The sequence below is a fragment of the Cnephaeus nilssonii genome (genome assembly GCF_951640355.1).
Source record: "Cnephaeus nilssonii genome assembly, chromosome: X".
In the NCBI taxonomy this organism is placed as follows: Eukaryota; Metazoa; Chordata; class Mammalia; order Chiroptera; family Vespertilionidae; genus Cnephaeus; species Cnephaeus nilssonii.
The window spans coordinates 126,725,881-126,753,587 of record NC_137071.1 but is presented as its reverse complement, the minus strand read 5'-3'; the positions used below and the strand labels follow the sequence as shown (position 1 = coordinate 126,753,587).

General features: G+C 52.1%; 1 protein-coding gene across 3 annotated transcripts; it reads right to left on the bottom strand.

Moving 5' to 3' along the window:
- Positions 1-81: 81 nt before the first annotated feature.
- OTUD5 (OTU deubiquitinase 5) lies at positions 82-27,019 on the bottom strand. Of its 3 annotated transcripts, XM_079764876.1 has the most exons (10): positions 26,683-27,018; positions 25,639-26,517; positions 15,545-15,638; positions 7,445-7,509; positions 7,201-7,357; positions 6,955-7,103; positions 3,334-3,537; positions 1,639-1,831; positions 1,437-1,550; positions 82-1,141 (listed from the first exon to the last, which is right to left on the bottom strand). In XM_079764876.1, the coding sequence occupies exons 2-10, from the start codon at positions 26,230-26,232 to the stop codon at positions 1,020-1,022; spliced, it is 1,692 nt and encodes a 563-aa protein (XP_079621002.1). In that variant the 5' UTR covers positions 26,233-26,517; positions 26,683-27,018; the 3' UTR covers positions 82-1,019. The 3 variants fall into 3 exon arrangements, with proteins under 3 accessions (XP_079621002.1, XP_079621003.1, XP_079621001.1); XM_079764877.1 differs by having other exon boundaries at positions 1,639-1,828; positions 25,639-27,019; XM_079764875.1 differs by having other exon boundaries at positions 25,639-27,018.
- Between the last annotated feature and the right edge of the window lie 688 nt (positions 27,020-27,707).

Below are 27,707 nucleotides of genomic sequence, written 5' to 3'. Positions count from 1 at the left end.
CCCCCCGCCACCACACACACACACACACTCTGCCCCACACAGAATAGAGGCGCTACAGGGAAACTGACATTTGGTTTTATTGTGCCAAGGACATTACAGATGGCGGATCTTGTCAACACCTGCAGGGCACAAGTGCCCAATCTGCCAAGGCTGCTCCCACTCCCCACACTCACATCCTGAGTGGCGGCTCTAATCCTCAAAGGTGCCCCCAGCCCAAGATTACAGAGACTGGTGGTGGTGGAAGCAATAGGAATGCAGTGAGGTCAGAGGTTCGTTGTCCGAAGCCCATGGGACACCTGCTACCCTTGGCCCCCTACTCCGCCCTGGCTCATACTCTAGACCCTGCCCATCTCCACAGAGCTGGAGGCCAGAGACAGCAGCACGTCTTTGTGCACCCTCTGGGCCCCCCTGCCTGCCTGCCTGCCCCCAAACCAGAGAGATGCCACCTTCATAGAGTCAATGCTGTTATCTATGTCATTTTTGATTGGTTAATTTTATAAGATAAAAGTACATTTTAATAAAGAAAAAAATTCAACATTGAAGGCTCAGACATTCTTAGGGTTCTGGGAAGGGGAATCCCCCACTTCTTCCTCCCACTTCCCTGGCATAGTTGTAGAGGTGGGGTGACAAGGTTTTCTGAACTTGGGAGGAATGGGGGTCAGGGAGGCTTTCCTTTGTCTGAATGTCTCTCCTCAGGGGCTGCCTGGCTGCCAGTTGCTTTGTCTCTGTGCCTCTCGCCTACCTTCGGCACCCTTGCCCGAGTCCCCTGTGGATTGCAGGGATGGTGCTGTGCAGGGGGCAACAGGGCACGTCAGCTGGGGAAGAGACAAATGATGGTGGTGGTGGCGGCAGCGATGAGAGGGGGTGCAGGGATGGGCCGGCAAGAGGGAGGTGGGGAGGAGGAAAAGGAGGCAAGAAGGGGGAGGAAGACGGCAAGAAGGAAGAAAGCCAAAGGTGAGGCGGCACCGGAGGGCAGGAGTGGTGGGGTTGGGAGACGGTCTCCAGTCTCTGGGTCTCCATCAACTCTTGTCTGGCGGCGGATCTCTGTGCACTTTGTTTTTCTTCATACTGTCTAGGTATTCTTGTTGGGACACTGCCAGCACCGAAGCCAGGATCTCATCGTCATCCCAGTCGTTCAGACCTGTTGGTCAAGAAGAAGGGGAAAAGAATGATGGAGCCTGCCTTTTCTTCGCCATTCACTGACCCCTGACTCTGCAAATATCCCATCCAGGCCCCTCTAACTCCTATTAGAAGGCTCCCCTGGGCCTATAAAACCCACTTAGAACCCCTCTGGGACAGATCTCTTGGGCCGAAAGGATTCCCTTTTCTTGCGGAGATGGCCAGAGGCTCCAGAGCCACCCCCCAGAGACATACTGCTTCTTCCATCTCTCCCCAGCTCCCGGCTGGGCCCCGGTTCCTAGACAAAGGAGGCTTACCAAAGGCAGAGGGGGACATCTGCTGAATGAGGGCCCGGCACTCCAGAGCAGGGTAGAGGGACACGAGGGGGGAAGTCGCTGGGTCGGCCCCTGTTGAGAACTGGCTGCTTGTACCTGGGGCAGATGGACAGTCAGAGACAGGGCCCAGGACCCAGGCGGCACCTCCAAAGCCCTGCATGCTCCCTGTCAGCAAGTCACTGACCTGGTGCACAGGGTGAAGGAGGTTTGGCAAGAGCTAAGACAGTGCTTGGGGAAGGGGGCTTCATGCCCAGCTCGGCATGCAGTTCAGGGTGCTCAGGTGACCGCTGCCGCGGGGACCGGCTAGTCCACTCCTCCAGGCCACTGGAGGCAGCTGCTGTGGCGGAAGTGCATGTGGCACTGGCTTTCCGGGGCTGCTGTGGGAAAGGAGTAAGAGGTAAGAACCTACAACAGCCTCAACCTTCCTTTGCCCCATCCCCGGGAGTCCTGGCTGTGACACAGCTTCTACACCGGTCACCATCACTCAGTCACACAATGGACCAAAGGATGAAGGTAAGCTCCTTAACCCTCCTCACACCCTCACAGCCGACCGACAGGAAACCTCCACCTTCAAATTAGATCCAGAGCGCCTCCCAACTCTCCCCCTCGCCCTGGCCTGCGCCACCAGTGGCAACCTGAACTACTGCAGCAGCCTCCTCCTCCTCCCTGGTCCCCCGTTCCACCCTTGCCACTCAGACTGCGTTCTGCAACCTGTTAAACCCTAAGTCAGATGCTATTCCGCCTTTGCTCACAACCCGCCAATGAGTCTGCTTCACTCAGAATAAAAGCCGAAGACCTCATCACGGCCCACGGGTCCCTTCCCAATGTGGCCCCACTGCCTCTCTGACTCCTGTTCTGCCACACCGGCCTCTGGCCGCTCGAGTCCCAGCAGGAATGTGCTACCGCAGGGCCTCTGCTCCAGCTGGTGCCCTCTCTGCTTCGGCACATGCCCTTAGCTGCCTCCCTTCACTATGGCGAGTTTTTGCTCAAGTCTCACCTGTTCTGAGGCCCACTATGTCCACACTATTTAATACTGTGAACTCCCAGCCCCACTTATTCCCTTTACTCTTCTCTATGTTTTTTCATCCATACCACCTCTAAATCAATTTATTCATTATGTTTACTGTTTATTTTGTTCCACTCTTGCAAAAATGCTACCTCCCTCACCTATGGCTAGTTTTTGCTCAAATCTCACCTGTTCTGAGGCCTACTATGTCCACACTATTCAATACTGTGAACTCCCAGCCCCACTTATTCCCTTTACTCTTCTCTATGTTTTTTTTTTCCATCCATACCACCTCTAAACCAATTTATTCATTATGTTTACTGTTTATTTTGTTCCACTCTTGCAAAAATGCAAGCATCACAAGGACAGGATCTGGGCCTGCCTGGCTCACCAATGTACCCTGTATACCTAGGACAGTATGGGCATAGACCTACAACAAATATTTGTTGAACAACTTACTCAGCGCTTGCCAACATCTACAATCACGCTAAACTCCTTGTGATTCCTCAAATGTCTATATATCCTTGTCCTGTCCCTGCCCTAAAATTTTCAACCCTCCTGTGTGAATACTAACCAGAGCCCCCATCTCCACTGGTCTCCTACCCACGGTCAAGGGCCCCACTGATGCCTCTGTTTCCCTCAGGGGACCACTGAGGGCGGAGCGGGCTAGACCTGATTTTATATTCTCAGCACAGAGCCTGGCACACAAGGACAATTCAACAAAAGCTAAGGCCAAGATGAGGTACAGAGAGGGTTGGGAGCTTCCTTTTCTCCCAGATGTCAAAACTGCTTAATTTTTCTGCCTGTTTGGGGCAGAGCTGGAGAAAAAAAAATGGCTTCTTGGCCAGGCCAGTGACAGAGCCTAGGACCTACCTGGCTGGAGCTGCGGACCTGGCGGGCCTGTTTTTCCTGATCCCGCAGCCATTGCAGGTAGGATTCTCGAGCCACCTGCTCTTCAATAGCCTCGTTTGTGGCCTCCCAGTCTGTGGCTCGCTTCTTGTCTTCTAGCATCTGCTGTTCGATCCATGATTCCTCTGATGTCTTTATGGCACTCTTCATCAGGGACTGCTCTGCAAACTGCAAAGGTGGGAGGAACAAGGAAATGGGGTGACACTCTGAACTCTGGCCAGCAGCTGGATCTGGCCCAGGGAGGTAGGCCCACAGGCCCAGAAAGAGGAGACAGGAAGGCAAGTGCTCTTACTAAGCACCCCCCTGGGCAGGCTGCCTGTTCATCAGGGACTGGGGAAAAGCAGGCTTGGGTGGTGGGACTAGTAGTTCCAAACTCCTACACTCAGAAGCCCTGCTCCCAACCCCAAGACAACTCAAGTGAAGTACTAAGTCTGGGGCAACCAGGTGCCCTCCAGCCTAGGCTGGAGTTTCAAGAAGCCTTACCCAGTGATGACAGTTTCACAATGTTGAGGCCTTCCTCATCTATGCTCAGATGGCACAAGGAGAAAAGATCACCTGAGAAGTTAGCTGTATGTGCACAGGGTGGAGGGAGTAGTCAGGTATTTAAGGGGACGAGGAGTAGTATTAGCATGACGTGGGGTGCTATGAGTTGTGGGGCACTGTATGAGTGCTCTTTGTTAGACTGTGAGATACAACTGCATTTTAAAAACCAAAATAATAAAAAATATCAGAGCATATCCCAGGGAGTAAACGTGAGTATTGTTCAGCAAAATTCTAACATTATTTTAATAGACATATACTGCACACCAATGTGTGTGTGCACAAAGTAATGATATAAAATATAATTTTTTACCTATGGATAATAGTCCAAAAAGTATCTGAAATTCTTTATTAGAATAAGACAATTTAAAAATGGGCAAAAAATCTTAACACACAATTTCATATGCACAGGCAAAGATGCTCAGCACCATTTGTCATTAGAAAATTGAAAATTAAAACAAAGCAGTACCTATCAGCTGGTAGTTTTATACAGATATGGATAGTTATACATAGAAATATTCCTGGGTATGTGTATACACACAGGTTAGTGTACACATTTATATCGCCTTACTCAGTCAGCTGAAAGGGCCTAGAAGGAAGGACACCCCAGTACCGAGGAGCACACTCAGCACCCACATCGTGCCTTCTAATAACATTCCAATGAATGGAACCAGGGCCCCTGGGAGAAATGGCTGGTTCTAAGACCAGGGAAGGAAATATACAAGCTGAGCCTAGAACACTTTTAGTACCAGAAAGTAAGGAAGTGCTAAAAACAAAACAAAACAACACACACACAAAAAAACCCAAAAAATAAACACACACACACACACACACCATCACAATGATGGGAGTATGTCAAAGAGACACAGGAACCAACTAAGAGAGCTTCCAATAGCCAAAACTGAAACAATTTGAGCATCAAAATAAAAAGAGCATTGGATTATAACCCAAAGTATAAAATAAATATCTGAGTCATATTGATATAAACAAATGGATGAATAAATGGAGGACAAGAGACAAATCTCCCTTGCAAGAATTCCAAATAATTTATGTGAATATACTGCCCTCAAGGAGATGGAGCACAACAGCCACTTCTTTTTTTTTCTTTAAAAAAATATTTTTAATGTATTGATTTTAGAGAGAGAGGGAGAGAGAAACATCTTATTTATGCATTCATTGGCTGACTCCTGTACGTGTCCTGACCAGGGATCGACCGTGCAACCTTGGCCTATCAGGCAGATGCTCTTATCAACTGAGCTGCCTGGCCAGGGCAACACCCCCTTCTTAAGTGTGGTTTGCATACAATGACTTCCTTCCAAACAGTACAAGGTAGAAAAGGGAGTGAAGGAAGGGGAGGAATGATTTTATAGTGGAGAAAACTTAACAAACACTACTTCTGGCAAGAACAAATCACAAATCATGTTCACAGTACATACTGTTAATATGATGTGATGAGAATGGCACTTTACTATTGTGATCTTCCTTTCAACAACCCGTAACCCCAGTCTAATCATGAGAAAAACAACAAATTCCCAAAGACAAACATCCTACATTATACCTGACCAGTACTCCTCAAAACTGTCAAGGCCATCAAAAACATGATGTGAGAAACCTTCACAGACAAAGGAGCCTAAAGAGACATGATGACTTTAGTTAATAATGTGCCAATATTGGTTCACGTATTGTAACAAATGAATCACAGTCATGATAGGTTAGTAACAAAACTGTGTGTGGGAAGGGAGGAGAGATGCAGGGAACTCTGAACTATCTTCCTTAGTTTTTCTGTAAGCTTAAGGCAGTGGTCGGCAAACCGCGGCTTGCGAGCCGCATGTGGCTCGCGAGCCGCAGTTTGCCGCTCTGTTGGCTAATGAGTTTGCCAACCACTGGCTTAAGACATTCACTTTTTTTTTTTAAAGGAAAAAAAAGCGATCAAATTTTAAAAATCTTAAATGTAGTGTTATGGGAAACAAGACATTGAAAAAACTATATACTGTCTGATTCCAATTAGGTGACATTCTAGAAAAGGTGAAATGACAGTCTGTAAACAGATGGAAAACAAAAACCAGGAAATCCAGAGAAACTGTCACAGTCAAGAGGAGCCGAAGGAGACAGGACAACAACTAAACGTACTATGATCCTGGCTGGGCTCCTAGAACAGGTAAGATCATCAGGGAAAAACGGAGGCATTCTGTATAAAGTATGGTCTGTAGTTAATATAGCAACATTGGCTCATGAACTGTGACACATGTACTATGCTAATAAGATGGTAATCAGAGTTGGGTATATGGGAATTCTCTAAGCGTAATAATTCTGCTAAAATCTAAAAGTGTTCTAAAATTAAAAGTTTATTTAAAAACCCAAACCAAAAAAAAAACACCCCCTAATGTTGGAGGGTGTGTTGGTGTTAGGGTGTGTGTTTCCTAAAATGAGGCAGGAGCACTTTCTGTTTGTAGGAAGTGAAACCTGAAGAGAAGATATCAAAACCCCCAGCAGGCGAATATTTATGAAAGAGAATGAGAATCTGCCAGTGTGTGCTGGGAAAGTGTACTGCCACCATCTGAGCACCTACTAGGCACCAGGCCCAGTGCTAGGCGTTGTCTGAATCAGCCAAGCTGCCAGCCCAAATTACTTGTGAATCCTGCCCTAGGACCAACAGCCAGTAAGTGTTGAGACCAGGCCTGAACTCCAAGTCTCTGGGACCACAGATGTCTATGGCTGCTGAGTTTCAGAGGAGGATCCATGTGGGGACCTAGACACCCAGACCAAGCCCTAGCTCGTGGTTCCCAATATGACTCCATATCCCAAAATGCCAACTCTCCATAGGCACAAAGATGGGTGAGCCAGCTCAGACAGACAAACTGAGACCACAGAATGAGCCCTGAGAGAGCTCCTTGGGTGACTCCCTGATTTCACAGAGGTGAGACCTCAGAGGCAACTCCGAGAGGGGGCAGGACATTTCTGTGGGCTAGGAGTAAAACTGAGACCCAAACAAAGGTTTCTGGCCTCTAAATCCAACAGCCATCTTGGGCATGGTGACATGCTTACCCCCGGTTTGAATGATGGCAGGCCCAGCCCCACACCAATGGTGGCCTTGTTGGGATTCACCACTGAATTGTAGTGGATATTCCGATGGTAGCTGACACGGATGGGTTCGTCCTCATTTTGGTGGATCCCATGGAATGTGTTGATGGGTTCTGCAGAAAAGAGAAGGAAGTAGCATCCACAGTGGGCGGGGCGGGGCAGGCTCAGACCAGGTGCGATCAGTCGCTCACCTACCCACCACAGAAGTACCTGTGCTATACTGATACACCTCCACAGGCCGGTTGTACATCTCCGCCATGGCCTGCATCTCAATGTGGTTGCCATGGCAGTTGTTTTTCCGTTTCCGGTTGATGTAGGTGGTGAAGTCCTCTGTGACGTAGTTGGAGAAGTAGTCCGCATTCTTCATCTGCACAACAGATCAGAGGGTCGAGGTCAGTGTGGGGAGGAGATCCTCCCACTCTGCCCCTATCCCAAGGTCTCTACAAAGTCTCACCAGATAGTCCATGCAGTGCTTTCGTACAACCTCATGCATGTCCTGGTCTCCATACACCTGGTCAGCTGTGGAGGCAGAAGGAAGGAGAAGCTGGGATTAGAACTGACAGCAGAGAAGAGTTCTGAGTCACAGAACATCCTTGGGGTGAAGAGCTCGGGGCCAGGGAAACTTCCTTTCCTACCCCAGGGCCTGGAGAACTCTTGGCCTTGTGGGCTGGAACGGAATCATGGAACAAAAGGCAAACAGGGACAGTTCTGAACAAGAGTACAGGTGAGAGGGACACAACCACAGGCCTCTCACGCCGATGACTTTGTCTAGGGCTTGGATGGCTACTCAGACTAGTCAACAAACATTTAAGTCCCATAAGTGGCCCGAAGCACTATCGACTCCATACCCCCGCCTTCACTCTTCACAGGAGGAAACAGGCTCAGGGAGAGTTTGTGGCTTGACCAAGTTCACACAGAAAGTCAGTGTGCGACCAATTCAAGTCTAGAATTCAGTAGTGTACCTAACTTCCTGGAGTCAGCATGGCCTTTGTAGGTTTTTATAAAAAAAAGGAAAAGGAAAACAGCTGGGCTCTAAGCCCAGTTCTGCCAAGTACTAGTGCTAAATGACCAGAGGCAAGTGACCCAAGTGTTCTGAGCCTCACCTGCCTCACGTGTAAAACAGGAACAAGCTGGATAACTCCTTGGCAGGACTTCTTGTGAGATTAATGAGATAATGGGTGTAACATGACCAGCACTGGGCTTGAGACAGAGCAGTCACTCAGTAAATCAGAGTCCCCTTCCCCAGGGCCTAAACGTGGGGTACTATGAAGGTGACAGAGCTTAGTAAAATCCTGCCCCTGCCCACAAGCAGCACATAGTCTAGTAAGAGAGATAAGATACATACGCACCTAACTAAGGGCAGCCTGTGGCCCAAATGGTTCAGGCATCATGGAGTTTTAGTCAAATTAAGACACAGGCTCCCCTCTGCCTGACTTGAGGATCTTCACACATTCCTTCCCTCATTTCAGGACATTCCTTCCATCCTGCTGGATTGCCTACTTATCCAACACCAATATGTTCTTTAGTAGCTCCCCACCCTCCTGGACACCTCTATCACCAGGCTTACCAAACATGTGTACAGAAGTCATCTGCCTGATCACACTGGGCTCCTACTGAGGGCAATTCACATCCAAGTCTACCCCCAGCTCAGGGCCCAATACAGTGCAGGAAACTGGGAAGTTTGCTAAGTGCATGAACAAACTCAGGGAGCCAGTGGGTCTTCTCCCTGGGAAATGAAGGTGGGCTTGAAGATGAGGCCCACATTTCATCCACTGGCTAACATGAAGAGGGAATTTTCCTGTCTCCCCAGAGGACCACTGCTCTGATGGGATCTCCTTGGGGCAGGGACAGAATTCTTCCATGACAGCCAGTCTACCTAAGTGAAGAATCACCAGAAGAACGCCTTCGCTGCCCTCCCCCACCCTCCCTGGAGGGTTCTGGGAGATAGGAGAGAAAGGCTGCTCTGAGATAGAATACAGGGGCCCATGCCTGTTCTCAAGTCTTCCTGGAGGTGTGCAGGGACCTGAGGGTGAGGGTGAGGGGGAGTATGGGGCGTGAAGGCGGGAAGGGATAGCCCCATCACTGATGTAAACAAGGATGTGGGTTCTGTGGCTACACTCTGCCCCGCCCCCCAGTGGCACTTCCAGCAAGTCACATGTCCTGTGCACAGGCTGGGGCCCCCCGGCTGCTGCCTTTCTTAGAAGCCAGTACCACAGAGCCCACTGTGGCTGCCTGCCTGCCAGAGCTGCTTGATAAGCTATTTCTGTAGAATGGGCCTGGGTGCGGAGGCGGCAGTGCTGTGGGCAGCTGCAGTAAACAGGAACTGAGATGGGAGTGAAGGGGTTAAACGGAGACTGGCCTGCCAGGCTCGGGGAGATGGCTGAGCTGTTTCTAGGGAAGGGTCAATCGGCATTTCCGGGCCTCAGAGATACATCGGACCTGAGCTACATGCTGGATGCTAGAAAACAGAGGAACGAGGGCGACTGGGGCACAGGGAAGGGAGTTGGGGGAGAACCCCTTGAGGGCCCCCGCATTTCCCTGCCACTGACCCCTCTGCCTTGGCAGAAGGCTCTGCTGCCTCCTGGCTGTGTGGTACTGGACTAGGCCCTTAAACTCTCTGGGCTGCAGTATCCTCGTCCGTAGGCGGAGAGAGGAACTCCTCTTCCTCTCAGGGGCGCTGCAAAGACTACAGGGGATGGTTTGCCAAACATCTGAGGCATAGTAGGCGTTCGAGAGCCGGGGCTCCATTTGTCATGAGGAAGATGATGACGCCTTCAGGTAGCTAGCTACCCGCAAGTCAGCTAGAATGTCACCGGCACCTCTGAAGCCCTTCCTCATTTCTGCTGGACTTCCTCAGCCAGAGGGCAGCCCCAAACCCAGAGTCTAGGCTGTCCTACGTGTACGCAGGCCCGGCACTCGGCCTTTGTGACGCCAAAGGGCCACAGACCCACCTTCTGTAATTGTACTGTAAATCTTTAGTAACCAAATTAATGTCAAATCAATAGTATAGGCTTCACAGAACAGGGTCCTTAAATGTGGGCAAAGTCTGACCTTCTCTACTTAGCAATCACATGCAAAATATAACCTTTTCTCCTGGACCCTAAGCTGCATTGATAGGTGATATAATACATGTATTTAATCACAGCGGCAGGAGGGAAATTACCAAACTCACTGATTCGAAGATGCACCCTAGTTCAGGGATCAGTACTGTGGAAGAAAATACGCTCCTCAGGACCAAGGACACAAAGCAATAGTACCTCCCCGACAAGGGAGAGTAGAAGGATCTTTGTGGTGATATGAGGTGGGAAAATGCCCCGAGCTGCCTAAGAACACAGGAAGTCCTCACTGAGGAGGCTCTTGCCTGACTTTGCTAGTCCCGCCTCCGCCCTCCTGAGAGCCCTCCTCCTCCCAGAAGGTTGGCACAGAGGCTAGGGACTGGGCTGGACTTCCCTCTGGGGGCCAAGGTGGGAGAAAGAGCCCAATGGACTTGCAGAGGTAGGGGAATTCAGAGAACTTGTTTTGATAGAAACCGAAACTCCCCCTCTTGCTGACGCTGCATTTGCGGGCAGTCCGCACCTGCTCTCCCCTCCCAGAGTCCAGCTGGAAGAGGGTTCCCCACTACCTCACCTCTGTCCCCAACCCAAACAGAACTCGGAAACCCTCAATACAGCACTAGAATTGGTTCCCCCAAAGCCTTTTTACATTCCAACTCATTCTATCCTCACCCCCCAAAACCTGACTGTACACAGGGGGGATACTGAGGTACAGAAATGTGGCCCAGCTGGCCCAAGGTCACACGTTTGGGAGGGTGAAGGGGAGGCCAGGCTCTCAAGGACGGACTTCAAGCACTCATACCCAAGAAGACATTACCACCACTCCAATCCCGCTATCACCTTAACCACCTGACTCGGGGGCCAGGCCTGATCCTGTCTACCTCAGTTTCCCCACCAGCACAAGCAGGAATCAGCTGGAAAGGCCTGGGAGTGGGCAGAGATTACAAATATCAGGGGCTATACCCCTCACTAAGGCCACAGAGGCCAGCATGAACCTCACCTCCTCAGGACCCCCCCCTTTCTGTCCTCTCTCTGAGCCTAGAGTCACCAGCCTAGAAATGTCCATGCGCACATACACACAGCCGGCAGATCCTGCCCACGATGTTCCCCGAGGCCAAATTCCCACACAACAACCCTCGCAACTCCAGAGAACCATCATATTCCACAAGCAGATGCCCTTGCCACCAAGATGCTGGACAAGATGCAAGGCTGTGCAAACTGAGGACCCTGCCCCCTCCTTCCTAGCCTTTGCCAGGGGTTGGGGGGAGGGGAGAAGAGCCAATAGCACGAACAGACTTGCCACAACCTCCCTCCACGGCTGCAGAAGGTCTCTAAACCTCCTCAGGTTCCCTAAAGTGTAGTCACTATTTGCCGAGCAGTTATGTGGAGAAGCCAGGCAGGAGAGCCCGGACTATCTAAAGGAGCTGCCGCTCAGGGCCCTACCATTGGTTAGAGGCACCTGAGGAGTGTCTCCCTGCCAGGCTACTGCCTGCCTGCCTGCCGCCTGCTAAGAGAGCCCCAGCAAGTTCCGCTGAGAATAGAAAAGGAAGCTTGGTGTCTGCAGGAAATCTAAAAACAAACCACACAAATGTGTACACACAGCAGCACAGGGAGACAGGGACCTGGTTTGTTCCCACTTCCCTCCTGGCCCAGTGGCAACCCCAGCCCCACTGAGGAGACGGGTCGGGGGAAAAAGCCTCGCCTGCCTGTCAAGCAGCTGTGGTGTACGCCTGGACAGTGGCTCCAACTCCTCCAAAGGTCGCAGCCTCAGCGGGGAGGACAGCGGAACCCTCGCCTCTCAATAGCCTGCTCTCTGGAATGCCTGCTCTTCTACTCACGGACTCCCATGGCATGGTGGAAAGACTGATGGAGGCAGGGCAAAGACCAATGGAATCTGGCATGGATTCCTTCTCCTTCTGGCCTGGTTCTTCAGCCTCAAACACCACTGTGCTGAGCCCTGCCTGTGTGACCTAGATAATAGGGCCCTGGCTTTTTCTTGAGGCCCCAGTTTCCCCATTTATAAAACAGTCTACACTGACCCAGGACTCATCCCTCCAATGCTGATGGCCCACGCAGACACACACACTGCGGCCTCCACTGGGCCCACAGAGGCCAGGCCGGAGGTGTTGCTGAGTCCAAGCATATGCGGAGCGGGAAGGAGGAGAGATGCAGACTCACATTTCCAGGAGGAGGCTATCTGAGCACAGCAGGGGCAGGGCGGGCCACAGGGTACCTCTGGAACTCGGGCTCCCACTTCCGTTCCACCCAAGCCTTCGCTGATGCTCACAAGTCCCCAGTAGGGGTGGTGGGAGAGAAGTGGGCACAGGCAGTGGAGAGTGGTTCACACTGGGCACACCCAGACCTCCGAGGCAAAACACAGGGTAGAGAGCCGCCTGCTTCAGAATTCCCAACAGTGGAGGGCCCCAGGCTCCTCGTTGGAGTAAGTAAGGCCCAGAGAGATCAAGGACTACAGCTGAGGTCACCCAGCCAGTTGAGAGCTAAACCAAAAAGCTAGGGCTTTCCTAGGGCCGTGGAAAGAATGTGTCCTTTGGCACCTCTGGGCTCCCATGCCAGCTCTGCCACTAAGGACCTGAGCATGTCATTTCCCTTTCTTGAGCCTCAGCCTTCCCAACTGTCTCGTGGGATAAGAATCCCAACTTTACAGATGAAGCTGGAGCATCCAGCCGAATGCCTAGCAAAACGTCAGGGTCAAGGAGTGACCCCTAGGTCTGCAATGCCCCCTCCAACTCCCACCCTCAGTTATGTGCTCCTTCGACTGTTCAGTGTGTGGCAGGACGGTAGAATCTGCAGCCTTCTCACCAGAGCCCAGAGCAATTGCCACCTGTCCCTGTCCAAGCTCGGCTGGCAGCAGACAGCCAGAGGGCAAAGTCCCCTTCCCACGCACAGGTCTGGTCTGCCCGGGTCGTGTGCACTCTGCCCCAGGGAAAATTCCATACGAGGCCTAGAGACCCAGGGGCCATGTACTTCAGAGGCCAGACCGCGGGGCTTCGGAGGTTTTATGGAAAAAAGCCAAGGGCAGCTCAGTCAGGGGAAATGTATAGCCATAGTGCTGATAAGAAAAGGCCTTCAACCTGCCATGGTCAGCGCTTCCTGTAAGCGCCAGCCTCTTACTGGAAGGCCCCAATAGGGGGAAGGGTCAGAGGATGTGTGGGGAAAACAGCTAAATGGACACATGTGCAAATATTGCTCTTCATATGGGTTACTGCACAAGCCAGGTTATCGCTAGCGCCAAGGTCTGCCTCAAAGACCGTTCAAGACCCAGCTGCCCAGCTGCATTCTCTGCTCCTCGCTCCACCCGAAGCCCTGCTTACCCAGCAACCAGCCTGAGGTCTCAGAACAGACCCCCACCTATTCTTTCGTTGGTCCAATGACTCTAAACCTAAACTCTTTCTCTAGGAAACATCCGAGGGAGGACACAAGCATAAACCCCAGGGCTGGGAGGTTGGGATTTTCCAGCCCAGCAGAGGCCTTTGCCCAAACCTCCTATTCAGTAGAAAGGGGGAGGCGACCCCTGACCCCACCTAAACTTCTTTCTTTCACCCACTCAACAAACATCTGTGACTCTGAGGCACCACTGAGAAGAGCATTCAGGTTTTATCAGTGCTACTGTTCCATGAGGGGCTACTATGTTCTCAGGCACTAAAGGGATTTACTGAAATCTCATTTAACTGTTACTAGGTTGTAACAGGCTCAAGATTAAAAAAAAAGCTGCTTGCCCAAGGTCACACGAACAATCAGTGGCCTGAGTGAAGCCTGGGCCAGCCCAGCCCACCAGCAGGCACAGGGGAAGGGGGTGCATCCAGAAGGGATTGAAGGAGCCCTTCAGAATCAATACTACTTCACAGATGGGACAATGACAGTTCTGAGTGAGGGCAGAACAGGAAGACAGGGCTTCTAACTCCCAGCTCAAATCTCCTATCAAGAGCACTTTTTATGGAAGATAGAGGAACCCCAAAGGGAGGATGGGATCATACTCCCAGCTTCCCCTGGAAGCTAGCACAGGACCTCAGGACTGCTTGTTGGGTTTAGAGTGGAGAGTAAATGGTATTAAGGAATTATTAATTTTGTTAGGTACGACAATGGCATTTTGGTTATGTTGAGAGAGAGAGAGAGAGAGACAGGGAGAGAGGGAGAGAGAAAGAGGAAGAAACTGGGACTTTATCTGTCAGAGAAACATACAGAAATATTTATGAATGAAATAACCTAATGGGGTTCTGCTTTAAACATACCCATTTCAGCCCTGGCTGGTGTGGCTGACATTGTCCCATGCATCGAAAGGTCACCAGTTCAATTCCCAATCAGGGCACATGCCCAGGTTGCCGGCTAGATTTCCAGTAGGGGGTGTGCAGGAGGCAGCCAATCAATATTTCTCTCTCACATTGATGCTTTTCTCTCTCCCTTTCTTCCTCTCTAAAATAAATAAAAACTTACTACAAAAAATATTCGTTTCACCCTGGCCAGTGTTATCAGTGGCTAGATCATCAACCCTTACACCGAAGGGTCACAGGCTGGATTCCAGTCAAGGGCATGTAACCTGGGTTGTGGATTTGTCCCTGATCCGGGGAGTGTGCGGGAGGCAACCTGTTGATTTGTCTCTCTCACATCCATGTTTTTCTTTCTCTCTCTCTCCCTCCCTTCCACTCTCTCTGAAAAATCAATGGAAAAAATATCCTCAGGTGAAGATTAACAACAACAAAAAATACTTGTTTCAGCTTTGGCCTGGTAGCTCAGTTGGTTAGAGCATCATCCCGATATGCCAAGTTTCGGGTTTGATCCCCAGTCAGGGCACATACAAGAATCAACCAACGAATGTATAAATAAGTGGAACCACAAATCAATGTTTCTCTCTCTCTCTCTTTCTCTCTCTCTCTCAAAATCAATTAATTAAAAAAATTTTAAAGAGTTAAATACTCATTTCAGGAGAGTAAGAAGGAGTGGGCAGGGTAGTGATGAAACAGGGCTGGCCATGTGTTGATGACTAATTGGAAGATGAATGATGGGTACATGAAGGTTCACTAGTGTCTCTACTTTCGTGTAAGTTTAAAAAAAAAGGTCTATTATCCCCAAGTGAGAGTAGTATGCTGTAGTTAAGAGCCCTCAGACTAACCTACCATGTACTACCTGACCCTGGCAAGCCACTCTCCATCTCTGAGCTGCTTTTCTCGTCTGACAAATGGAAGCAATGGTCCCGACACTCCCCCAGCTTAGGGAAGAATTGCAAGGGTTTCCTGTAGTGCCTGACAGAGCAATCTGTCCCTAACCAATGTTATTTTCCTTATCACTGTTATTGCTATTCTTACTCTCACACCACCACACTGCCTAATGACGAAGGACTAGAGGCCAGATACATTTGAGGCTGTGGCCTGGAGTCCGTAAAAGACCAGTTAACTCTGTCCCCAACCCTGTCTCAGGGGTTACTCCTGACCACTGGGACACTCAGGGGCAGCCCTAGGCCCTTGAAGGCTGAGGCAGAGACTCACCCACAGCCCGGAAGAGACAGGCGCCGTCCTCCTTCATTTGCTTGATGATGAAGCCCTTCTTGTCTCGCAGGGCCTTTTCAAACCAGTGTTCCTGCTGCAGGGAAGAGGTGTGGGGGTCAGCAACAGGAAAGGCCTGCACCCCCTCCCCAGAGCTCTGCCCTCGAGCTCCTGAGGGGCCCAGCTGATCGGCTGAGAGGACACTGAGCAGGGTCAAGTTCTCAGCCCTGTTTGACCATTCCGTGCATGTGGAGCAGGAGGAGACCCTTTCTTTTAAGGAGCCAGGCATTGTGTGAGCAGAAGACTTGCTCCCAGAGGAGCCCCAGCTGCCTTGAGGCCCCAGCTGCCTTCTGCCTCCTGCTGACCATGCTGGGAATCCAATGCTGGACCTTCCCACAGGCAGCCAGAGGCCCAGGGCTGGCAAGAATGGGGAGCTGGGGGGAGGAACCTGGCTCTACCTCAAGTAGTTTCACCTGGGGACCCTCTAGCTACTCTAGGGGAGGAGAGATGTTGAGAAGGGAGTGATTGGTAAGATCTTGAATCCCACATATAGCTAGGGAATGCCAAGATCTTGTATAAGGCAAAATGTATGCAAAATATGATTTTACTTGTGAGTGAACACATTTAGCATATATGTATATGCATATCTATACAAACACATATGCATACAAAGTTGGGAAGGCTATGTAACAAAATATTATCCCTATTATCCCTAAGTGTTGCCGTTGCAGGTGACTTTACTTCACCTCCTTCTTTATAAGAGATATGCAATCGCTCATCCAAAATTCCCTAACTCAAAAAGCTTTGAAAACCAAGACTTTATCTAACTTACTTGGTATCACTACCTGACCTGAGCTGAGGGGAACCCATTTACCCCACTTGGAGATGAATACTGAAACATTTCCGTGCAGAAACATTCGGGCGTTTGTTTACGAGGCCTGCCACAGACCCCACCGGAGGTGTTACAGAAACAGCAGACACCAGGTGAGTTCTCTAAATTCTGAAAGATTTCTCCATTTCCAAAGCACATTTGGCCCCAAAGGTTCAGATTAAGTGAACTTGTACAAAGGTGTTTTTTAAAATAATGCAGAGATGAGTAGACAGAACACAGAGCATTGCTAAGGCAATGAAGCTACTCTGTGTACTATGACAGTGGATACATTTGTCCTAACGTCTAGAATGTAACCAAGAGTGAGGCCCAATGAAACATTTGGAAGTTGTTTACAGAAATGGCCCAGGGTTACCAGAATCCAGGACTTTGGGTGAGTATGATGTGTCAATGTAGGTACATCAATTGTAATAAATGTATCATTTTGATAGGGCATGTTGATAGGAGAGGAGGCTATGTATGTGTGGGGACAGGAAGTATAGGGAAACTCTCTGTACCTTCTGCTCAATTTTGCTGTCAATCTAAAACTGCTCTAAAAAAATAAAGTCTATTTAAAAAAAGTAGAATGCCCACGTGTCACTTCAAACATATTTTCCATTTCAAAACCAAACAAACCAAAAGCAACACCTTTCCCAGGCCTCTCACGCCCTCTGCTGGTCATCAGGAGAAGCCAGCCTGATCCAGTATCAGGACTAGGGACCAAAAATCCCACGCCTGCTCCTTGGGGACACCACCCTGCCTAGAGATTTATAGGATCCAGACAATTGCCAACCAGAGGGGAGCACCTCTCTGCAGGCCTTTCCCCGCCCCCTCCCCAGCTCAGGTGAGAGAAATTCCTTGCAAAATAGGAAGCACGAGGTTTGGATGCCAAAAGCTCTGGGTCCAACCCCAGCTCTGTCACTCACTCGCTGCAGGATTTTGGGTAAGCTACCTGAACACTCCAAGCCTCAGTTTCCTATCAAATGGGGGATATGGGATATACTTGAAAGCTGTCAAGACGATCAAAGGAGCTTCAGAGCCAGAAAAGGCTTTGTAAACATTGTACCATATACTGGGGAGGTGGTCACCAGTCAGAAGAAGGGGTGAGACCAACACAGACAGAGATGTACAACTGAGGGACCCTCAGAAAGTCCCAGGTGAGTGGCTGGACAGGAGGGGATGAAGGGGGAGGGGACAAGGGAATACCCAGCAGCCCCACCACCAGGGCCCACAACCCGGGAAGGTATGGCTGGCTGGCTTTCCAGAGATGACAAAGGCACTGGGAAGCCCTTAATGGGCTTCCATGGGAAGCCCACAGACTCCTGTTTGTGCACAACATCCCAGCAGTCCAGGTGCCCCTCCTGCCCCAGAGGCCGTGGACGAGCACTCTCCACCAGTTCCCCCAAACCCATCCCTGCCAAACGGGGTCAGCCATCTCCCAGCTGGGGGTCTCCAGCAGTGCAGCTGCAGCTATGGCTATAGCCTGAGACTGGACTGGACCGAGGTTCTAACAAAGAAAGGCACCCAGCAACCTCCTGCCCTAAGTGTGGGGGGAAAGGAGATCAAAGGGGACGAGAGGGCCTCCTACTTATTCATCCAGTAAAGGGTTACCAGGCAGCTACTAAGTCAGACCTTGGGCTGGCAATGAGGCCAGAGAAATGAATCAGACGTGCTCTCTACCCTCCATCAGCTCACAAACTGCACGAGGGGCGGGGAAACAGGCAGTGACTACGCACAAGTGTGAGCAGGGCCGTGAAAGAGATGAACACAGGGGTGCTGGAGAGCACGCAGGAAGGGACCTGGCCAGTCATTAAGACTGGCGCCCGAGCCCTAACTGGTTTGGCTCAGTGGATAGAGCGTCGGCCTGTGGACTGAAGGGTCCCAGGTTCGATTCCGGTCAAGGGCATGTACCTTGGTTGCGGGCACATCCCCAATAGGGGGTGTGCAGGAGGCATCCGATCAATGAGTCTCTCTCATTGATGTTTCTAACTCTCTATCCCTCTCCCTTTCTCTCTGTAAAAATCAATAAAATATATTTTAAAAAAAAGAAGAAAAAAAAAAAGACTGGCGCCCGAGAGGAGGTTCCACCTGAGCAAAGCATTAAAACACCAAGCCCTCCAGAAAAGCTTGTGAACTGGGTAAGAAATCACTTCTGCCACAAAGCACCAGGGGAGGCCACAGGCCAGCAATGAGTCCAGCAGAGCTCAAGTCCTGGGTAGGGATATGAAGGTGAGCGGGGCAGGGCCAGGAAGAAAGATGAACTCCTATTAGCCAAATGCCTGCCTCATGCCAGGTGCCAGATGCAAAAGGTGACCTCTTAATTGCACCACAGCTCAGATGGCAGGAAGCATTATCCTCGTTTTATGAGGGCAGGAAAGAGCTGGGGTTTGGGCACCAACAAGGCCTAGTATAGAAGCAACAGGGGAGGCCTCATGAGCCACAGCATGGAGACAAACTGAGCAGGCCATGCTGGGGAGAGCCTGGTTTACCCCTAAACATGAAGGAGGCCTGAGCATTCCCGTGGCACAAGCAGGGCTTTAGTCCTAGGCAGCCAGCGTGGCATCTGTGCCTGGATGTGGAGGCCGAGCCACTAACCACCCACTGGCTTGGGCACCAGCCGCCTGAAGATCCTGGGCTCTGGCTGAAACCCTTTTCTCTCTCCCCCTGTGGGGAGATAAAATAGGGAGACCCTGGTCCTGAGTTCTAGAAAGGGTTTATACAGTCCCAGGAGCTCGTAGCACAGTCTGTTCCTTATCCCAGCTGGACAGGAGCCTCCAAAAAAAAAGGTGTCAATTTGGAAGTTGCTTAGGAAAATGGACTGGGAAGGACGGGATGGAGGGAGTGAGGAGCAGGGGGTGGGGGCTGGCCCAGCCACAGAGAAGTTTCCACTACATTAATGTCCTGGCCCAAGGAAGTCAAGTCCAGACCCTCAATCTTGCAAGCCCACTAATGAGCTGTGGGCAAGTCCATCCACATCTCTGAGCCTCCACAAAGGGGCTGGGCAAAGCCCTCTTGACAACAGGGGATCCCAGGTGTAAGGCTCTGCAACCTACTGCCACAAAGACCCAAGAAAAGTTGCAAAAGACTGTGGGACCCAACTGACTCGGGTTCCGATCCAGCTCCAACTATTAGCCATGTGATGACCTGCTCTGAGCCAGTTTTCCAATCTGTGACATGGGATAACAAGTCTCCCAATAACAGGGATACTGGGGAGACTCAAATATTACAGGACTCTGTCCAGTAGGAGAGCACTTAATTCGTTCCTATCCCCTCCCTGGAAGGGAGACAAGAACACCCCTGTAGTAGGCTGAATTAAGAGCCGCCCAAACATATCAGGCCCTAATCCCTGGAACCTGTAAATGTCACTTTATAAGGAAAAAGGGTATTTGCAGGTGTAATTAAGTTAAGGATCGTGAGATGCAGAGATTACCTTAACAGCATCTTGATGGGACCTAGATGCAACCACAAATGGCCTTAGAACAGTAGAGGAAGATCTGATACAGACAGAAGAGGAGACCACATACACAGAGATGATGATGTGAAAACAGGTGGAGATCAGAGTGATGCGTTCACAAACCAAGGAATGTCAGTAGCCCCCAGAGGCTGGAAAAGGACTGGGCTCCCCTCTAAAGCCTCTGAAAGGAGTGCAGCCCTGAAAACACCTTGATTTTGGACCAGTGAAACTGACTTTGGACTGCTGGCCTCCAGAACTGTGAGAGAATGTGTGTCTGTTGTTTTAAGCCATCTAGTTTGTGGTAATTTGTCACAGCAGCCACAGGAAAATAATACAACCCCCCGGGTAGCACTCCTGTAAGCTGTGAGGCAATGTCATATGGCTATCAGCGAGCTAGCAGGATCCACCTCTCCAGCACCCACCTCCCAGCGGGAGGGTTAGAATTAAAGCAGCAGGGGCCTGGACTCCCCCTACAGCCCGGGAAGCTGCTGACCCTACTCATCAATAAAGGAGCTGTCACTGAAGGGGATAGGGAGCAGGAGAAGATGTTAGCAGCAATGACAGCTTATGGACAGATGTCTTCCCAGAGCCCATGGCAAAGAGGGGTTCAGTATTCTGGGCTTCACAGCTCTGCCCCAGCAAGCCTGGTGCCAAGACTACCCCTCTCTCCCCCAAAACGCCCAGGAACACTGGCTCAGCTCCATGTGCAAAACACAAGCAACCCAACCAACGAGAAACACAGGCAGATGCACTGCTCTCTAAGGACCAACACAAGCTCTCCAGGGCAGAGGGATAGGAAAGAGCAAGGCCCTAAAACCTAACGCCAGGCCACTGGGGGCAGGGGAAGGGATTTAAAAAAATGAAGATTCGCCGAAACCGGTTTGGCTCAGCGGATAGAGCGTCGGTCTGCGGACTGAAGGGTCCCAGGTTCGGTTCCGGTCAAGGGCATGCACATTGGTTGCGGGCACATCCCCGGTGGGGGGTGTGCAGGAGGCAGCTGGTCGATGTTTCTCTCTCATCGATGTTTCTAGCGCTCTATCCCTCTCCCTTCCTCTCTGTAAAAAAATCAATAAAATATATTTTAAAAAAAGAAGATTCTATCATTATGCAACAAAAAGAAATGAAGTACTGTTCTGTGCTACAACACGGGTGAGCCTATACTGAGTGAAAGAAGCAGTCACAAAGGACAGCATATGATATGATTCCATCTCTATGAACCATCCAGAAGAGACAAATCAATCAAGGCAAAAAGTAGATTACTGGTTGCCAGGCCAGTGTGGTCAGTGACTGAGCATCAATCTATGCACCTGGAGGGGAGGTCCACAGGTTCAATTCCCAGCCAGGGCCCATGCCCCCGTTGGGGCTCAATCCCCAGCAGGGGGCGTGCGGGAGGCAGCCAATGTAGATGTTTCTTATTGATGTTTCTATCTGTCTCTCCCTTCCTCTCTCTCTAAAAATTAATAAAAACACATTTACAAAAAAGTAGATTAATGGTCCCCAGGGGCTGGGAGCAGGTGAGGGGACTGGGAGATGATGAGGATGACCACGGGCTTCGTTTCGAGGTGATGAAACTGTTCTAAACTTGATTGATCATACTTATGGATGCACAACTCTGTGAGCAGACGAAAAACCACTTTCAGTTCATGAATTGCATGGTATGTGAATTATGTCTCAGTAAAGCTGTAAAAATTAACAACAACAACAACAATGACCCAAGAACCTACAGGCCAGGGAGAAGGAAGTGGAACATTGCCTGAAACTTCATAGCATGCCCCCACCAAAAGCTAAGAGGCTCCACTCAAAACTTTCACCATGGGTTAGGGCAGTGGTCGGCAAACTGCGGCTTGCCAGCCGCAGTTGCCGCTCTGTTGACTAATGAGTTTGCCGACCACTGGGTGAGGGGAGTAGGGAACAGGGAATTCAAGAAGACATTACCACGAGCTTCAGTCCCCAAAAAAAGAGAACTGCCAAAAAAATACAGGACTCAAACCCAGACAGGGACCACTTTCTGCTATCCCACTCTGCCTCCCCACGAGAGGAGTGGGCAGGTTACAAAGGCTCCTAGGAAGAACCTAAGTGATCCTGGGGAAACTGCAAGAGAAGCACCAGCCAAGGTCTGGAGTGAGTCAGCCAGGTATTCACACACTCAATCACTAGGCATGGGTGGACTTTTGCAAAAAAAAAAAAAAAAAAGAGGCAGCTGAGAATTTGCCCAAAGCTATCAAGTAGCTATGCAGGAGACTCTGGGCCTACCCAATTCAAAAGGCCCAATTCTTCCCCCACACAGCCTTATCTCCACATCATCCAACAGGCCCCCTGACAGGCAACCCCGAGTTTGTTCACCACAGCACAGGTGACCAAAAAACCAAGCCCTGAGCCTCACGCCAAATAGGCTGTTTGTCCTGCCCACCAACCTCGGATGACTAGGAGGAAACACAGGGAGAAACCCAGTTCTTTCTCAAAAGACACCCACCATTTGCTGTCACCTCCAGGTCCAGAGGGCTTTGGTGTGAGCTCTCTAAGATCCTAAACCTAAATGACCCCCACCAGCTCCTTACCTGACCAAGACGGAAAGAGGCCCAGAGAACAGAGGCAGAACTAGTCTGGTTCACCCAGCAAAGCCCCAGCAGAGCCTGAATGGGAACCCAGGCACCCTGCCTACCCTGCCAGCCCCAGCCTCTCCCACCACCTGGGTGTGCATGCCCCGTTCTCAGAATGCTCTGTGGGGTCCTCAAGCCGAGGACGCTCTGAAGCCATTCTTTTCACACAGTAGACTCTCAGTAAGGCGGCCACGCCTGGGAAAGGAAACCCCTGACCCTAAGTTGCCTAAGGGGTTCCTACAGGCAACAGAGGTACAGTCATAGCATCGGGACAAACAGGAAGTCTGAGTAGCCAGAACAAGGACCAGATTCCCCACGTGGGCTCCCTCTCCACAACTCCCCTTTCCGAGGGCTCTAATTGGCCTCCAGGCTACAAATGCCCCAGTGACAGTTCAGGACCAAGCCTGGGGCAGCAGGAAGAGGGTCGCCCTCTTGTCGTCCCCGGAGGGTCCCAAGTTGGATCAGGTGTGGCAGGGAGAAGCATCTTCCTCCTTTTACCCCAAGCCGTGTGAGGACAGGAAGCCTCCGCTCTGTAGTTGGGAAGGGAAGATATCCTGCAACCACAGAGCTTTCCTCCCAAGTTCTTATGGGGACAAGAACAACGGAGGAACACCCAGCCTACGAGATGCAAAGGGGGTGTATGGAGGCCTCATTCCAGTCACCATGGCAACATGTGACATTCTTCCTCTCTGTTCTCGGGACCAGGGATGTATCTCTCCCTGTCCTGTGAAGGAAAAAAGGCAGACTTGACCCCAAACCAGGGAGAGAAGAAACAACTCTTGATCCTGACTCAGTGGATCCCGAGATGATTTATCCGGCTTGGAGTAAGGGTGGGAAGGCAACAAAGGGGGCTCGACGAGGCCCAGGCCCCTGGGAAGTACAGAAAGATTTATTTGAGCCAAGGGGGGGGGGGAACAGGGATATGAGTGGAGAATTTCCTTGGAGTGGGGATGCCCCAGACCTCTTTCCCCATCTCTGGGAAGAAAAAAGCTTGTTGGAAGCGATTCAGGAAGCTCAGAATATTTCCCTGATCCTGGAGAGGAGAAGCAAGCAGAGCTGGGTCAGGCTGACTCTCTGAATATCTGCTAGTTCTTGAGGGGAGGCCTCAGTCCCCTGGCCCCAGGCACTGACATCTTCTGAGAGAAAGCAAGGAGACCTTCCTGGCCGGAAGCTAAGAGCGCCTAGGTACTTCCGTGCACGGGGGAAAGCCTCAAGCCCCATGGGGAGGACCTCAGGTCCTTCTCCCTGGTGATAAAAAGACTGCCTGGCTGTGGGAGGCTTCACACCCATGGCAGGACAGGGCCCAGACCACTCCCTGAAGTGAAGGCGCTCTTGTCCCTAAGGGGAAGCTTAGGCCCCCCGCGAGGAGGCTCAGATTCTTTTCCTCAGAATCCCACCACACCCATGTCCCCAAGGGGGGAGGGCAGTTCTCAGGACTTAGTTCACAAGTGGAGGGTGGTCTTAGGCTCAAGTCCCCAAGACAGGAAATCTCATGCCCCTAAAAGGCCGCCATGACTCAGGTGCATGTGTGCTGTCTGAAGTGAGGTCATAGTCAATGCTATCAGGGTGGGCCCAGATCTCAGGTCCTAAGGCGGGGGACGTGTCTCATGTACCTGCGGGCAAGTTCAAATTCTTGCGGGGGGGGGGGGGGGCGGGTAAGACTCAGGACTCTATTCCCCAGGAACTCTGTACCTATGCCCCCAAGGGAAGGGCCTCAGGAATTAATTCTGGTGGTAGGTTCTATTCCTGAGCTCAGATCTCATCTGTAGAGACACAGCAGTCACTGGGGTAAGTTAAGGGCCTCTTGTCCTTGAGGGAAAGCTCAAGTGTCCTTGGGTCCCAGGCCCCTGAGGGCAGGCTTAGGTCTGTGGGAAGGCCTCAGACTCCATCTCTGGGACTCCATGCTGCCTGGATCTCAGGATTGAGTTCTCAAGGCAGAAATCTTAACATCCCTGACACTTGGGGGGGGGGGTAAGTTAGATCTCTGTTACAGGGGGGAGGGGGGGTATTACATCCCCAAGATGTGTTTTAGTCCTTCATAACTGGGTAGAAGGAGCCCATAGACCTCTGTGTGGACGGGGGGGGGGGGGTGGGGGGGGTGTGTCTCAGGCCCCCAAGAAAAACACTCAGACACCAGGCCCTGAGCAGAAAGGTCCCCTAAAGAATTCGCTTTGCCTAGGATCTCTGAGGGGTGCTATCTGGAGGCCTCACCCCCAGTCTCTGAAAGTCTAACTCCTTAAGCAGGGGGAATCTTAGGCTCCAGTAACCAAAACATGGAGTCTCATTTTCTTGAAGAAAGCCTCAGGCCTGGTGGGGGTGGGGGTGGGGGAGAGGGGCCAAAGGTCTATCCCTTAAAAGGAGTTTTAGCTCCTGCAGAGAGATTCGGACTCTTTTTGCCCAAGGAGGTCTCAGACTACCGAGAGGAAGCACAGAGCCTAGTCAATTAAGAGAATGCGTCTCCTGTACCCCAGTCGAGTTTCTGGTCCCTGGCTATTGGTTTTGGCTCTTGTCCCCAAGGGGAAGGGACTCCTCTCTCCCCAAGAAAAGTCATATCCCTGGAGGAAAGCTCAGAAGATCCCTCTCCCCGAAGGGGATGCATATGTGTGTCTCAGGCCCTTGATTTGAGAAGAGTCTCAAGCCATTGACGGCAGGCTTAGGACCCCTGAGGAATTGTCAGACCCCGCTGCTGAGGGTCCTGTGCTGTGTCCCCCCCTGAGAAGGAAGGAGGGGTTGTCCTAAACAGAGTGTCTCACACCCCTGAAAGGGTTTAGAAATTTGAGGATCACTCAAACATCTCTGAGGTCTCAACCTTACTCGTGTCTCAGAGAAAAACAAGTCTCAAGCCACCGAACACAGACCAAGGTCCCTTGGAGAGTCATGAGACTCCCCTCCCAGGAGGCATTTCACTCTGCCTGTGTCTCCCGGGGCGTTCCCACCTACAGGCCCTTCAAGATGAGGTCCCAGCACCCAGAAGAGACCACCAACACCATCTTTACGCCCTTCGTCTTATCTCGGGCCTCTAACCTCAAGTCCTTGGGGCAAGGGGGGGCAGGTAAACATGGTGTCTCATGCCCCTACCACCAGAGAAAACAGTGACAGGCTCCGGGAGGTGACGTGCCAGTCCCCTGGGGATACCATCCGCCATACCCGCTCACCTGTCATTTCCAGCCCATACCTGCTCAACAGTGGCAGGGTCCATGGCCTCGATGCGCGCTGCAGCCGCTTCGTACTCATCCTCACTGTTGTAACCTGCGCCGACGTCCTCGCGCTCCGGACTGGCCGCGCCAACCGTGCCAACCCCGGGGGCTTGGCGCCGCCGCTTGCTGTGGCCGGGCCCCGAGCAGCAGTTGCCCACGCCCACCGAGCCGCCCACGCCCACCACCACGCCAGCCGCGCCTACACCTGCTGCCGCTGCACCGTGCGCGTCGCCCGGAACGCCGCCAGGACCGCCCGGGCCCCCGCAAGGTGGAGGGGAGCCCTGCTGGGGCCGGGGACCCGGCACGGCGCCGGGCGGCACAGCCAGCGCCCAGCGGTGAAGTGCCCCCGGTGGCCCCTGCAGCTGGCCCTGGGGCGGCGGCGAGGCCCGCTGCCGGGGCCCCACGACACCCGACTCACGGTCGCGGTCGCTGCTGCCCACGCCCGAGCCGCCACCGCCCACGCCCACACCCCCGCCGCGGCGCGGCGCCGGGGGCAGCGGCCCGGGCGGCGGCGACTCGTTGGTGGGGTCGGCGTCGGGAGGCGGCGGCTTCTTTTTGGGGAGAATAGTCATGGCGGCCCCGCCGAGTACCCCCCAGCAAACCCGGCGCGCGGCACGCCGGGACAGAACCCGGATGAGGGGCTAAAAGTGGTGCGCGGAGCACCACGGGATCGGCGGGCCTGGATAAAGAGATCGAGGCACCGGTTCGAGAGAGCCGGAGGCGACGCGCAGGTCACGCGACGGAAGAACCCGGATGTGAAGTCGAAGGTGAAGGCAGCGCGACGGGTGTCGTCGCCTGCTCTCGGAGTTCGGCAAGTTGATTGTTACGCTCTTTCCGGCCTTCCCGTTCAAGGGAACCTGAACCAAAACAAGCACCTCTTCGCCCCGCCCCCTCGCAGGTTCTTGAACTACCGGGTGGGGTCCAGGGGCGCCGCGCAAGCGCGCCAGAGCACAGCCCCGCCTCTGGCTCGGAAGTACGTGGGCAAAATCCTCGCCGCCGCCACAACAATCGCGGGCACCAACCTATCGAAGTGGCTGCATGGGTCCTCGCTGACGCCCAAGGGCCAATCAGAGGTGAGCGATCGCCCTCCCGTGCCCTCCGGCTCAGATTTCACTCGCAGTCGGCGCCCGGCTTCTTGGCCTTTCTTCTGGCCGCGCCGTCCTGCTCTTGACTTCTTTCCCTGAGGCTTTGGCTCGCAGGCGGCGGCCCCGCGACGGGCAGGACAGCTTGACCTGCCCCGCGCACGACAGTTTTTCCAAGCGCCTCCCTTCCGGGCTTCCAACTTGGCCGCTGTCAGTGGGACTGACAGGAAAATATCAACACTCGCAGAGCATAGCAATCCCCTGTAGCGTCAGTTCCGGTCCCACCCACCTGTAAATCCACACCCGGGGACTGGCGGGCGGTGCTTCACGCTGTAAAAGGCTGAGGACTGCGGTGATTGGTTAAGAGGCGCGGTCACTCGAGTCCGACGAGCCAACCAAGGGGCAGACAGGCACCGTGGGGACTGTGGGTGTTTGGGAAGCAGACACGCCCTCTTTGGCGCTACCTCACGTTCGCCCCCGCGTTGACCTCCCCGCCCCTGGGGCTAGTGCGCAGGCGCCGCAGAGACGCCTTTTATTTACTTCTTTCTGCGACTGTATTTACCTGGCTGGAGCTAAACTTTATGTATCCATCTCTGCCACTAGCCAGCGTCTCACGATGGGGTTAGTAAGATCTCTGCTACTGAGTAGCTGGAGAGTTACAAGCTAATCTAGCTCTTCTCCTGTCTGTGTGATCTCTGGCCAAGTCATTTAACATCCACCCAAGCTCAATTTCTACTTCTCTATAAAATGGCAATGATGTTTCCAGTTTAAGGGTCAGACTCATAAAGGGTCTGATAGTGTTCCTGGCACTTAGTAAGTGCTCAATAAATTAGCATGATGGCGCACAGGCAAGGATCCCAGGCTTTGGAGTCAGGAAGACCTCAGTTCCAGACATGGATGGCCCATTACCAACTGTAGGACCCTGAGCAAGTCACTGTGTCTCAAATTTGAGCTTACCCATGTGT

Bases quoted from the DNA above. Each gene is read 5' to 3' on its own strand.
- OTUD5 (XM_079764875.1), bottom strand. From the start codon at position 26,232: ATGACTATTCTCCCCAAAAAGAAGCCGCCGCCTCCCGACGCCGACCCC. The intron at 15,639-25,638 runs GTATGGGCTGGA...TCTTCCCTGCAG, and splicing joins ACCCTGCCACTGTTGAGCAG to CAGGAACACTGGTTTGAAAA. The intron at 3,538-6,954 runs GTAAGCATGTCA...CCACCTTTGCAG, and splicing joins TGCCATCATTCAAACCGGGG to TTTGCAGAGCAGTCCCTGAT.